A 13,253-nucleotide genomic window follows, 5' to 3' on the forward strand; every position below is an offset into this window, starting at 1 on the left:
GTGAAGGCTGGAACATCGTTACAATGGAGTGTGAGTTTTTAACAAATCCTGAAGTGGCAACATAATAAAAAAAATATTTGAAATTTTAAAATTCCTGTTATTTTTTGAACACGCTTATTGAACATATTTACATTTAAAATTGTGAATTGTAATATAAATATCTACATCTATAAGCCAATTTAAACGAGCTTTCATGCCTACAAACACACATGTAAGTAAACAAAAAAAATATTTTTGAATTTTCTTCCTCCACCCCATTTGTTTATTTTACGCTTAATATGATCATTATATATATTTTTCAAGGTCAACTTTGTTGATTTCTGTTACCATTGAGCGATAATGTAGGGTTGCTGACTGTATAGTATTTGATATACAGCAAAAATCTGCCAATCATGCTTTTCCGCTGACGCCAACACCCAGAATTTGACCTAAAGCGCCACAAATATTTTTCTCAGCAATCGCTATTGGAATGACGAAATATGTCAATGATTAGCGCAAGGTATTCTTAACGCATTGACTTTTATGCATGCAATGACGCATGCATACTCGTACCAGCGTGTGAATATGTTTCGTGGTCAAGTGTCTGTCGGAAATATACAATAGATACATATCTCCGCCGATACTGCATGCCCTTAAAATAATGGCTTACTCGAAATGTCGCAGTTGTTGTTGATGAAAATATCAAGCGAATTATAAATAGCGAGCGCAACCACACACTTGGCACACTTGGCATGATAATACAAAAGCATACAAACACATATGAAAAATTATAAAAAAATTTCAGTTGAATCAATGCTTCCATTGGCCGATGTCATTATGCATTTAAGCATGCATTGCATTTGTAATTACCGAGGCGTTTGGTCGCTCGCCAGCTGCTTATGCGCATATGAATATTGGCTACTGGTCAGCGTTTAATGCGCGCATGCGCAGTGAATTGGCACGGCGTTGGACTTCTTTTTGGTGACTTTGTCACGCTGCATTTGCTGGTGTGTGCTGTGGGTTGTGGGTAAAAGTGTGGCCAATTGTAATTTTGGTAGAAAAATAAATAAATATATTCACTTGAAGTTAATTTAACAAGTGCATGCATAACAAACCGTAGTAAATATTGCAGTGTTGTCTCTACTAAGTAGCCGGCTAACAAATAGTTGGCTCTGGCGTTGGCGTTGACGTTAGCGTTAGCGTTGGCTGCGTTGCGACTGTGAGTGCGGGTGTGCAGCCTTGACGTGCTTATCATGCATTCTCAGCTCACAAGCAATGCAATCAAATTTTAAATTAAAGAAGCTCACTGCGTCTGCGTACACATATGTATGTTTAGTTATGTGTGTATGTATGTTTATGTGCACAAATTGTCGTCGTTCAAATGGCGCACGTAAGTAGGTTTTCGTTTTCATTATGCGTTCGATTTCAATTTGAGTTTATTGCTCGAGCGAACACTTTGATTTGTATAAAAGGCACAGTTGGCCCCAGTTCCAATCAGTTCAAAACCATTTTCGGTATTTAGAGCAACTAATTCAACCACACCCAACAAAAATGGCATTCAAAGTAAGCAGCAAAAACAGCAATAAGGATACAAATTCAGAAACAAAAGCATTAAAAAAGGCTTAGCCCTAATTCAGAACAATAAAGGATATGAATCCTTACAGTACAACAGTGCCTAGAAAAAGTGTTTGAAAGTGTTTCCAACTTAACTTAACTCCACATTTCTATTCTCCATTGCAGTTCATCGCCTTCTTCGCACTCTGTATCGCCGCCGCCAGCGCAGGCATTATTGCACCAGCCGCTCCATTGGCCGCTGTAGCCGCAGCTCCATTGGCTGTTGCCGCTCGCGTTGAGGAATACGACCCACATCCCCAATATACCTATGGTTATGATGTGAAAGATGCTCTTTCCGGTGACTCGAAGACCGCTGTGGAGACCCGTGATGGTGATATCGTACAAGGTCAATACTCTCTGAATGACGCTGATGGTTACCGTCGTATTGTTGACTACACCTCCGACCCAATCAACGGTTTCAACGCTGTTGTCCGTCGTGAACCTTTGGTTGCCCCCGTCGTTGCTGCTGCTGCTCCAGTTGTCGCTGCCCCAGCCCCAATTGTCAGAGCCGCTGCCTACGCCGCACCCGCACCAATCGTCGCTGCTGCCCCAGCTCCCCTCGCCGTCGGACCAGCTGTAGTAAAGACCCAATTCGCTTCACCACTCATCTCTTATGCCTATTAGAGAAGTTGGACTGAACCTTTGCCATTAGTTGTTAATCATGAATAAAGCCGAACTGTGAATATATAAACAAAAAAATAGTTGTCCTTTTATTCTCTCAATTGTAAGCAGGAGTGTTATGGTCGCGTAGTGTAACTTCACCCATCAATTATATTATTTTTAAATTCCATTGACAATTGGAAATGTACAGATATTTAAGTAAAGGAGAAGGGTTGCATTACATTGCATCACCAGAAAAGTATTTTCGTCTTCTCGCACTGCAACAGCGCAGTATGTCAAATGCTCGTGCCACACCCATGCGGATTATGTCCACCAACAGCATTTTTGTGACATGACTTGCAATTAAATGCCACCGTGGGATGAAAGATGTTACATTGTGACTAAGCAAAGGACAGGCATTTGTAAATCAGATACCAGCAAGGTAGACTGAGGTAGTCACTAAGTCAAATGTCAATTCAAAGGCATAGCCACATGCATACATACATACCGATGAGTAGAGAGGTGTGCATATGTGGATAGGCATGTACCTCCTTTAACTATTGAATTCGCAAAATTTTCGCACATGTGAATTCGAATGTGCGCGGTACCATCCACTTTTAAATTAATATTCGTATCTCTACAGTCTCAAATCCCAGACACCGAATGAGGGATAATTCGAATATATATTTATTTACACAGCCATTATACTGAAAATATCGGACAATTTGCGAGATATCTTAATTGTGTGGACATTTTTTCCTGATAACTATGTAGTTTCAATAGCTCTCCTATTTCTCATATAGTCAATATGATTTTGATTATATGTGCATATAAGAAAGAAAGAAAAGAAAGATGTGAGATAACTTTCCACAAATGGAAAGAAGATAGTGTAATTCTGGACATTATATAATTTAATGACGAAAATGGGTGAAATCGATCCATGAATTATGTATACCAGCCTCCTTAAAGATGTTATATTGATTATCAGTATTCTATTATGTATGTTAACAATGATGAATATAAACAAATTAGGTGTAAATATTTGCTCAAGTACACTTTATTTTAATGCCTAAATTAAGTGATATTAGCCCTGAATTTCTCCTAGTCTCAATGCACCCAATATAATAATTTTCGAATTTAATTTTTATTAAAATAATTTTGCAAAAATATCTAATATATTAACCAATATTTACGATATAAAGTCTACCGAAAGTTTGCAAATCATTATACGAGGGTTTCCTCTTATATTTCGATGATACAGAAGCTAGGAGAAGTTTTGACCGATTTTAGGCATTATTGGCTCAGAGATACATTACTCGTATTACAAGGAGAAGATTCCCTCTGAATTTCTTTCGAATATTTGTGAGATTTGCCTATATTTTCCGTCAGAAGTAAACACTGAAGACCACATGTTCGATATCTGGGGCCTTGAACAGTTATTGTCTGATTTTCATAATGAGCTCCTCGTGTATTTGTGCAAAGTTTTATTCCAATATCTCCACAGGTGCTTGATTTATACATTGTAATGTGTAATTAAAAAATGTGTTATATTAGAAGTACAAAGTGTTGTAAACCGGTTTCAGCCATTTACAATATATCAGGATGTAAAGAATATTATGTAACGGGTGATTTTTTTGAGGTTAGGATTTTCATGCATTAGTATTTGACAGATCACGTGGGATTTCAGACATGGTGTCAAAGAGAAAGATGCTCAGTATGCTTTGACATTTCATCATGAATAGACTTACTAACGAGCAACGCTTGCAAATCATTGAATTTTATTACCAAAATCAGTGTTCGGTGTTCCGCTTTTTTATCGACAAATTTTGTTCAGCGATGAGGCTCATTTCTGGTTGAATGGCTACGTAAATAAGCAAAATTGCCGCATTTGGGGTGAAGAGCAACCAGAAGCCGTTCAAGAATTGCCCATGCATCCCGAAAAATGCACTGTTTGGTGTGGTTTGTACGCTGGTGGAATCATTGGACCGTATTTTTTCAAAGATGCTGTTGGACGCAACGTTACGGTGAATGGCGATCGCTATCGTTCGATGCTAACAAACTTTTTGTTGCCAAAAATGGAAGAACTGAACTTGGTTGACATGTGGTTTCAACAAGATGGCGCTACATGCCACACAGCTCGCGATTCTATGGCCATTTTGAGGGAAAACTTCGGAGAACAATTCATCTCAAGAAATGGACCCGTAAGTTGGCCACCAAGATCATGCGATTTAACGCCTTTAGACTATTTTTTGTGGGGCTACGTCAAGTCTAAAGTCTACAGAAATAAGCCAGCAACTATTCCAGCTTTGGAAGACAACATTTCCGAAGAAATTCGGGCTATTCCGGCCGAAATGCTCGAAAAAGTTGCCCAAAATTGGACTTTCCGAATGGACCACCTAAGACGCAGCCGCGGTCAACATTTAAATGAAATTATCTTCAAAAAGTAAATGTCATGAACCAATCTAACGTTTCAAATAAAGAACCGATGAGATTTTGCAAATTTTATGCGTTTTTTTTTTTAAAAAAGTTATCAAGCTCTTAAAAAATCACCCTTTACAACATCTGGTTGAAATTAGTCGAGTAGTTCTTCAGGTATGGTTTTTTTATCAAAAAGTGGACGTCGTCACGTCAGCAGTTTATGTTTCTGTGGTGTTTAGCTAATTATGGAATATAACTTGATATATAATATATGTTTTGCCTAACTTACAAGTAAAGTACAAAACCCGTCTGATATATGATACTAATGCCAATAATTCGCTACTATTGTTACCAAATGAAATTCACAAACCAACAACCAGCTCCATAATATACATTCAACTAGGAGTCTTGCACCCAAACTAAAATATTATACATCTGAAATCAATCCAAGTAAATAATTCCAGCTTAAGCCTATTCGACTAAACTGCAGTCGCTTGTGCTCAGACGCCTACTTTGATTTTTGCATACAACGTCTGAGTCACATCAATTAAAATTACAAATATTACAATGCAAATTGGTAAGAAATAAAGTAATACCTTATTTACGCTCAAATATTTATATTTAAAACGTCACTTCTTGCAAACTAGTTAGACGACCTTCACACCACTTTAAGCCAACCGCCCTCAACAACCATTCATTCACATATTAAGCTTAGCTTAAAGAAGCTCTCCGCAGTGCATTTGTATGAGCAAATTGTCGCTTAAACGGCGTATGTTAATAGCTTTTCGTTTTCATTGCGCGTTTTCGATTTCCTCTTTGTCTTCCACCCATCGATTTGATTTGTATAAAAGACTCGTTCGGTTAGTCTGCAAATCAGTTCAATTCCGTTTTCGGTATTTGTAGCAATCAAATCAAACTAACAAAACAACAATGGCATTCAAAGTAAGGATTAACAAGGATACCAATATTAGGATACGTTTTAAAGTCAAATAAAAGATACGGATACGTACAAATTGTGCAATAAAAACTTTAAACTGGATTACAGTGAACATTTTTTTAATCTAGTATTTCATTTCTTCGTAGTTCATCGCCTTCTTCGCTCTCTGCGTCGCCGCCGCCAGCGCGGGTGTCATCGCCCCAGCTGCTCCTTTGGCCGCTGTAGCCGCCGCTCCATTGGCTGTTGCCGCTCGTGTTGAGGAATACGACCCACATCCCCAGTACACCTACGGTTATGATGTGCAAGATGCTCTCTCCGGTGACTCGAAGACCGCTGTGGAAACCCGTGATGGTGGTATCGTACAAGGTCAATACTCCCTGAATGACGCTGATGGTTACCGTCGTATTGTGGACTACACCGCCGACCCAATCAACGGTTTCAACGCTGTTGTCCGTCGTGAACCTTTGGTTGCCCCCGTCGTAGCTGCTGCTGCTCCAGTCGTCGCTGCCCCAGCTCCAGTAGTTAGAGCCGCTGCTCTCGCCGCCCCAGTCGTTGCTGCCCCAGCTCCCGTCGTTAGAGCCGCTGCCTACGCCGCACCCGCACCAATCGTCGCTGCTGCTCCAGCTCCCGTTGTCAGAGCCGCTGCCTACGCCGCTCCAGCTCCCCTTGTCGCCGGACCAGCAGTAGTGAGAACCCAATTCGCTTCCCCACTCATATCTTACGCTTATTAGAGAAGTTTGGACTAAGCGTGTGCCATTAGTTGTTGAACATTTACTAAACGGAATAAAGTCTGAAAATATATACATATATCTAAAAGTCATATTTTTGTTTATAGTAGTGGTCATTCCAATTTAATCATAAATGAAACATTAAACGTAACCAAATATCAGGGGTTATGCTTAAACTTACAATTAACTTAACGTGAATGACGTTTAAATGGTTCGCTAACAAATATGTCCCTTGAGGGTCTTATAAAATTATAGATCACTGCGCCTGTCATGGAAAATAGTTATATCATTCACATATAAAGGTCATAAGTGCCAAGGATTATCTTTATTCGTGTTTATAATATGTTCATGGTGTGCAAAATTTCGAAATATAGGAAATGGATGCGGTTATGGATCGATGCCCTCATTTACATATCATAAGTTTATGAGATATTCTTTTTTAATACAAAAGAGAGCGGTATTCATAGAAATATTTTTATCTAACTCATGTGTAGCTTTGTAGCTTTTCATCTCCGGCAATGTTTTTATCTGGGTTTTATTCTTTCTTAATTAGATATGAAAATCGACAAGTGAGGGTGTTAAAGAATTATATCCAAGAATTTTTAGTCTAGATATCGCAAGTGGGGGTATAGCAGAAGGAAGTCTTGAAATGATTTCTTCTTGTCTTCTTCCAAGCAATAATGAAGATTATGACGAAGTTTTCCTTTTGCGATTTACTTTGAGTCAGAAGTATCTTCCTCAACTACTCTATTGTCCAACTTCGTTTAGTTCCAAACGTCTCAAGAACACTGTCAGCGAGTTCAATGACAATATTGAGAATGGATACTCTCATTGAAGGACACTGCTTTGCGGAGCAATAGTTACACCTGACACCTGAAGATGATGAGATGTTTTTGATAGTGTACTCCTTCTCCTCGAATCTTCAATATCACCACATCTCTCCGAAGGTATAATATCATAGAAGAGACAACCAGTTCCTTCTGGAGCTCCTCCGGACTTTTGTACTTTCCAGCGAATATAACTTATTCAGTTTTATCATTATTTACAGAAAGGGCATTGCTGCATTCTGAATTGATTCTATAACAAAACATTATGCCACACCAATTCGATTCCAATTTGTTATTGTGTTTTATTTAAGCCATATCTCGTTATTAACATGTGCATGACGGAGAGTATATGAGTATATGGACACATGACACATGTCCCTATTATTTCGCACACTCAAAAACGATCTTACCTCACAAAATAATCAACATTTTTTCTTTGATAACGGTTCTTTACTTCACTGACATCCCAGCAAACAATTGTATGTTACATTTTTGATAATTTTTTTAAATTTTATTATAATTTATATTTTACCTATTTTCAAGCAAGTGTCCCTATTATTTTTCACATGACTGTATGTCTTATACTAAAGTTGTCACATGATTTGACACACAGTCTGATGGACAGACTGATATCGTGATTTTAAGTCGTCCTATAGAGATTATAAAGCAATGTTTGATTGAGATATGTTTTAATAGGGAACGGCTGCTTAACTGTAAAAGAAATAAAGTCATTCATTCTCAAATATTTAAATCAAAAACGTCACTTCTTGCAAACCAGTTGGACGACCTTCAAACAAGCCACCCTCCCTCAACAAGCATTCATTCATATGTTAAGCTTAGCTTAAAGAAGCTCTCCGCAGTGCATTTGTATGAGCAAATTGTCGCCTAAATGGCGTAAGTTAATAGCTTTTCGTTTGCATTGCGCGTTTGCGTTTTTGATTTCCTCTTTGTCTTCCACCCATCGATTTGATTTGTATAAAAGACACATTTGGTTAGTCTTCAAATCAGTTCAATTCCGTTTTCGGTATTTGTAGCAATCAAATCAAACTAAACAAACAACAATGGCATTCAAGGTAAGGATTTACAAGGATACCAATATTAGGATACAACAAAAATTATTTTTTTTCTCTTCTTCGTAGTTCATCACCTTCTTCGCTCTCTGCGTCGCCGCCACCAGCGCAGGTGTCATCGCCCCAGCTGCTCCTTTGGCCGTTGTAGCCGCAGCTCCATTGGCTGTTGCCGCTCGCGTTGAGGAATACGACCCTCATCCACAATACACCTACGGTTACGATGTGCAAGATGCTCTCTCCGGTGACTCGAAGACCGCTGTGGAGACCCGTGATGGTGGTATCGTCCAAGGTCAATACTCTCTGAATGATGCTGATGGTTACCGTCGTATTGTAGACTACACCGCCGACCCAATCAACGGTTTCAACGCTGTTGTCCGTCGTGAACCTTTGGTTGCCCCCGTCGTAGCTGCTGCTCCAGTTGTGGCTGCCCCAGCTCCAGTTGTTAGAGCCGCTGCTCTCGCCGCCCCAGTCGTTGCTGCTCCAGCTCCCGTTGTCAGAGCCCCTGCCCTCGCCGCACCCTCACCAATTGTCGCTGCTTCCCCAGCTCCAGTTGTCGGAGCCGCTGCTTTCGCCGCTCCAGCTCCTTTCGTCGCCGGACCAGCTGTAGTGAGAACCCAATTCGCTTCACCACTCATCTCTTACGCTTATTAGAGATGTTTGGGCTAAGCGTATGCCATTAGTTGTTAATCATTAAAGAACCGAACTGTGAATTAAATAAAAAAAAAACATATACAATTAATCCGAAACGGTTATTGTTATTCATTCTCATTTATTTAAATACAAGTATAATAAAAAAGGAGTCCCAGAATTGTCAGCCTCCTATTCGCAGAAGCGCCTCCTTTGTGATGAGACCAGGAGAAGATTGTATATGTGATTTCTGAGCTTACAGTGTACAAAGTCCCACCAGGATTCTTAATTTACTTCTTGGAAGGTTTATTACACACTCAAATATTTTGGTGTTGTAACCTCCTAAAGTGCGTTTTGCTTCGTGTAGACCCGCTGTTTGCCGCCAATGTTCCCCCCCAGGTCCTTTCCTCATTCTACAACATCTCCCTGATTGTGTGGGGCCTCCCTGCTATAAAGGGTTCTGGGCCTAGCAGTTTTGTTGAAGCTGCCGATCGTGCTAATTCGACGGCAACTTCGTTCCCTGCTATAAGAATCAGAAGTAAATAACAAATATAAGTTGAAGGCGTTAAGAATTACAACCAACGAAAAAGTCATATATTCTTTTTGTAACCCGAATTATATGGAAAAGCAGATCCAGACGATGTTACTTGATATAGAGAGTACACGGCAGTACAAGGCCTTCATGCGATATTACATGGAATCAATTAAAGAGGTGGTTGAATTCATTAAACTATTTCATCGTTAGGGAACAAACCAACTTGTGGCAACTTATGGCACATCAGTTTTTAAGGCTCGCAACACCTCTCCGTAGCCTGTTTTGTGGAGATACATTATCCTCCCATAGACGTTAAGATAATTTAAGATTATAAAGATCAAGGGTCGTTGAAATATTCGAAAAATGGTTATGTTCGTGATATATATTCGTTCAAACATTTGGAGAATAATTCTGGGCAATAAATATTTGATAAGTCTAATAAAAATCCATAAGAACGGAGAAATGTATACCCAGGACCCGGTGTTACTCTCGACTGTTCTTTCCCTAGTGATGTTTCCGGTAGACTAGTTATGTAGATTCAAATGATTTATATAGATTTAGTGATGTTTTCAAGAACTTACATTTAATACTTTCACAATTTGCAATGATCAAAGGTTATTAACCTTACTTATAGAATTGGCGAATGTTAAATCAATTGGAAACTATAGCTTTGTAAAGGGTATTTCTTTAAATCTTCCAGTCAAAATTGTTGCATCAATAATATTTTCGGTGAATTCTTTGATGACCATACATGTACCGATCGATTGAGGTGAATTCTAAGTTTGCCGAAGTATATACAGTCCATAACTCGAGTTATAGAAGATAACTCTAAGATCTCCACAACTCGAACGCTTGAATTGGCAATAGAAGTCAAATTTCATACAAATTTCCTTCCATAAATAAAAAAAAACTTATGGATTGCAAAAATCATGTAACAAAGGCATGGGATACAGACGTCAAGAGCCAAACAATATCGAACTACAACAAATACAGAAAACATGTTATAATGTATTTACATAAAACTTTATGCGAAGTAAATAAATAAAAGTGTGTGGAAATCTATATTTTACAGCTTTTTGAAAAATGTTATGTTTTAATGCAAATTCTATAAATCGAAGTCTCTCTAGCTCGGAGTTTTTTGTGGATTATGGTGATACGACTTAGAGAAGTTCCACTCCGAGAGATTGAGTAATAAGTAAAAAATGTGTATTCTTCGATTTTCGAAGTTATTATCAAAAGGTTAGATGTGCCACGTTCATTGTCTAATATTAAAGATATCTGGCTTTTTGTTAAAGTTATCATTTGCATCATTATTGAGGAAAATTCATCATACCTCTAAGAAACAGGTTGTGAGATATTGAAAAAATAGTACATTAGAAAAAGTTTTAAAAGATTTAAGGTTTAAACATCTCAAAATTACAAAGAAAATTCAACTGTTCTTCATACATAAATATTTAATATATAATAAAAACGTCACTTCTTGCAAACTAGTTAGACGACCTTCACACCACTTTAACCCAACCTCCCTCTTCAACAAGCATTCATTCACACATTAAGCTTAGCTTAAAGAAGCTCTCCGCAGTGCATTTGTATGAGCAAATTGTCGCTTAAATGGCGTAAGTTAATAGCTTTTCGTTTTCTTTGCGCGTTTGCGTTTTTGATTTCCTCTTTGTCTTTCACCCATCAATTTGATTTGTATAAAAGACCCATTCGAATAGTCTACAAATCAGTTCAATTCCGTTTTCGGTATTTGTAGCAATCAAATCAAACTAAACAAACAACAATGGCATTCAAAGTAAGGATTAACAAGGATACCAATATTAGGATACGTTTTAAAGTGAAATAAAAGATACGGATACGTACAAATTGTGCAATAAAAACTTTAAACTGGATTACAGTGAACATTTTTTTAATCTAGTATTTCATTTCTTCGTAGTTCATCGCCTTCTTCGCTCTCTGCGTCTCCGCCGCCAGCGCGGGAGTCATCGCCCCAGCTGCTCCTTTGGCCGCTGTAGCCGCAGCTCCATTGGCTGTTGCCGCTCGCGTTGAGGAATACGACCCACATCCCCAGTACACCTACGGTTATGATGTGCAAGATGCTCTCTCCGGTGACTCCAAGACCGCTGTGGAAACCCGTGATGGTGGTATCGTCCAAGGTCAATACTCTCTGAATGACGCTGATGGTTACCGTCGTATTGTGGACTACACCGCCGACCCAATCAACGGTTTCAACGCAGTTGTCCGTCGTGAACCTTTGGTTGCCCCCGTCGTAGCTGCTGCTCCAGTTGTCAGAGCCGCTGCTCTCGCCGCACCAGTCGTTGCTGCGCCAGCTCCAGTTCTCAGAGCCGCTGCCTACGCTGCTCCCGCACCAATCGTCGCTTCTGCCCCAGCTCCCGTTGTCAGAGCAGCTGCCTTTGCCGCTCCAGCTCCCCTTGTCGCCGGACCAACTATAGTGAGAACCCAATTTGCTTCCCCACTCATCTCTTACGCTTATTAGAGAAGTTTGGGCTAAGCGTGTGCTATTAGTTGTTAAAGATTAAAGAACCGAACTGTGAATAAAATAAAAAAAACCATATACATACAAATAATCTAAAAAAATGCTATTGTCATCAATTATGAAGACATATATATATATTTTTGTTTGTATCCCTGAATCGTATGGAAAAGCGGTTCTATACAAGAGAGTAGACGATAGTACAAGGGCTGCCTGCAATATTATATAATCTCTCAAGGAAATTGTTGAACCATGTCATTAAGGCCCATCAGTATTTACAGCTCGCAACACCTCTCCGCAGACCGTTTTGTGCAGACTCATTATTCACCTTCTCAAAGACGTTAAGAACTTTTTAATTGTTCGAAAATGTAAACATAGATATGAATATTTTTGCTCAAGGGACGTTGAAATATTCATAAATGAGTAATGTTTGTATACATATGTATATTCGATCAAAAATGCGGAGAATAATTCTGGCTAATAACTATTTTATAAAAAACTTAAAAAAATACGGACAAGCATATATCCCGGGACCGTGAATCTCGGTGGCCCTGCACTTTTTAAAGTGGAGTTTCTGATTAGATCTAAGTTATGGAGTCGAAGAATATTAAATATTATAAGTATTTACATAATAGTGATAACTTCCAGAACTGATCATAATCAGGTAAAGAAGCCTAAATGCAGCTAGGATTCCCCACACGAGAGCATGCAATATATATTTAGTTGCTAATAGGAAAACAAATCTAAACTCAAACTATTTCTAGTCAAAATTGTTGCTTCAATAATATTTCCGGTGATCTTTTTAATAATAATGGGGATCCAATCTTTAACCGAAAACTATGTGGGACATTCCCGCTATTCATGTAGCGGGAGTTTAAAAAATCAATTGGAAAATTTCTTCAATTTCATCAACAACGTTAAACCTCTAAGTAACTACCGTTGTATCTTGAGGTAAACCCGATTACTGAATCTGTTATGATGCAAGTAATAATCGGTGAATGTAATGTTAGGAATCAACGACAAAGTCTGTCGGAAATCAAATATATTGCATTGAATTTGCACAGTTTTATTCCGATATATGTATTTATTGGTTTTAACAAAATAAAATGTTATGTTGTATTGGAAGCTGTGGTACGAATTCGGAATTGTAACATAAAATGTCCAAATGTCCTTCCGTACTGTGGTCCTCTGTTCCAAATTTTATAGTTTAATTTGTTGATTTGTTATATTCCCTTTTTGTTTAAATACTTTTTTAAGTGGTTGCAGTTGTCCGATTTTAACTATCTACAATACCATGCTTTTCATACTGTCAAGAGTTAAGTGTAGCAAGTTATTTTTAAGGTATCTAGTTTTCAAGTGAACGACTGAATAGTTAGGAACAAATCCAGGGCAAACAACCTGACGTGCAATTTTTACTTATATAC

At 38.5% G+C, this 13,253-nt stretch overlaps 4 protein-coding genes across 5 annotated transcripts; all 4 read left to right on the top strand.

Annotated features, from left to right (window-relative positions):
• Positions 1-1,381: 1,381 nt before the first annotated feature.
• Positions 1,382-2,292, top strand: LOC105220601 (larval cuticle protein A2B). The gene is made up of 2 exons (XM_011197048.3): positions 1,382-1,542; positions 1,720-2,292. Exons 1-2 carry the CDS (start codon positions 1,531-1,533, stop codon positions 2,215-2,217), a joined length of 510 nt encoding a protein of 169 aa, XP_011195350.1. The 5' UTR covers positions 1,382-1,530; the 3' UTR covers positions 2,218-2,292.
• Positions 2,293-5,400: 3,108 nt separating this feature from the next.
• On the top strand, positions 5,401-6,364 carry LOC114804916 (larval cuticle protein A2B-like). 2 transcript variants are annotated; one of them, XM_054235977.1, is made up of 3 exons: positions 5,401-5,553; positions 5,695-6,069; positions 6,121-6,364. In XM_054235977.1, exons 1-3 carry the CDS (start codon positions 5,542-5,544, stop codon positions 6,277-6,279), a joined length of 546 nt encoding a protein of 181 aa, XP_054091952.1. In that variant the 5' UTR covers positions 5,401-5,541; the 3' UTR covers positions 6,280-6,364. The 2 variants fall into 2 exon arrangements, with proteins under 2 accessions (XP_054091952.1, XP_028900884.2); XM_029045051.2 differs by having other exon boundaries at positions 5,695-6,364.
• A 1,651-nt stretch (positions 6,365-8,015) lies between these two features.
• LOC105220641 (larval cuticle protein A2B) lies at positions 8,016-8,900 on the top strand. The gene is made up of 2 exons (XM_011197057.3): positions 8,016-8,176; positions 8,243-8,900. The coding sequence occupies exons 1-2, from the start codon at positions 8,165-8,167 to the stop codon at positions 8,822-8,824; spliced, it is 594 nt and encodes a 197-aa protein (XP_011195359.2). The 5' UTR covers positions 8,016-8,164; the 3' UTR covers positions 8,825-8,900.
• Positions 8,901-10,987: 2,087 nt separating this feature from the next.
• LOC105220627 (larval cuticle protein A2B-like) lies at positions 10,988-11,919 on the top strand. The gene is made up of 2 exons (XM_011197068.2): positions 10,988-11,130; positions 11,272-11,919. Exons 1-2 carry the CDS (start codon positions 11,119-11,121, stop codon positions 11,830-11,832), a joined length of 573 nt encoding a protein of 190 aa, XP_011195370.1. The 5' UTR covers positions 10,988-11,118; the 3' UTR covers positions 11,833-11,919.
• The last annotated feature ends 1,334 nt before the right edge of the window (positions 11,920-13,253 follow it).

This window comes from Zeugodacus cucurbitae, chromosome 2, assembly GCF_028554725.1.
Source record: "Zeugodacus cucurbitae isolate PBARC_wt_2022May chromosome 2, idZeuCucr1.2, whole genome shotgun sequence".
Lineage (NCBI taxonomy): Eukaryota > Metazoa > Arthropoda > Insecta > Diptera > Tephritidae > Zeugodacus > Zeugodacus cucurbitae.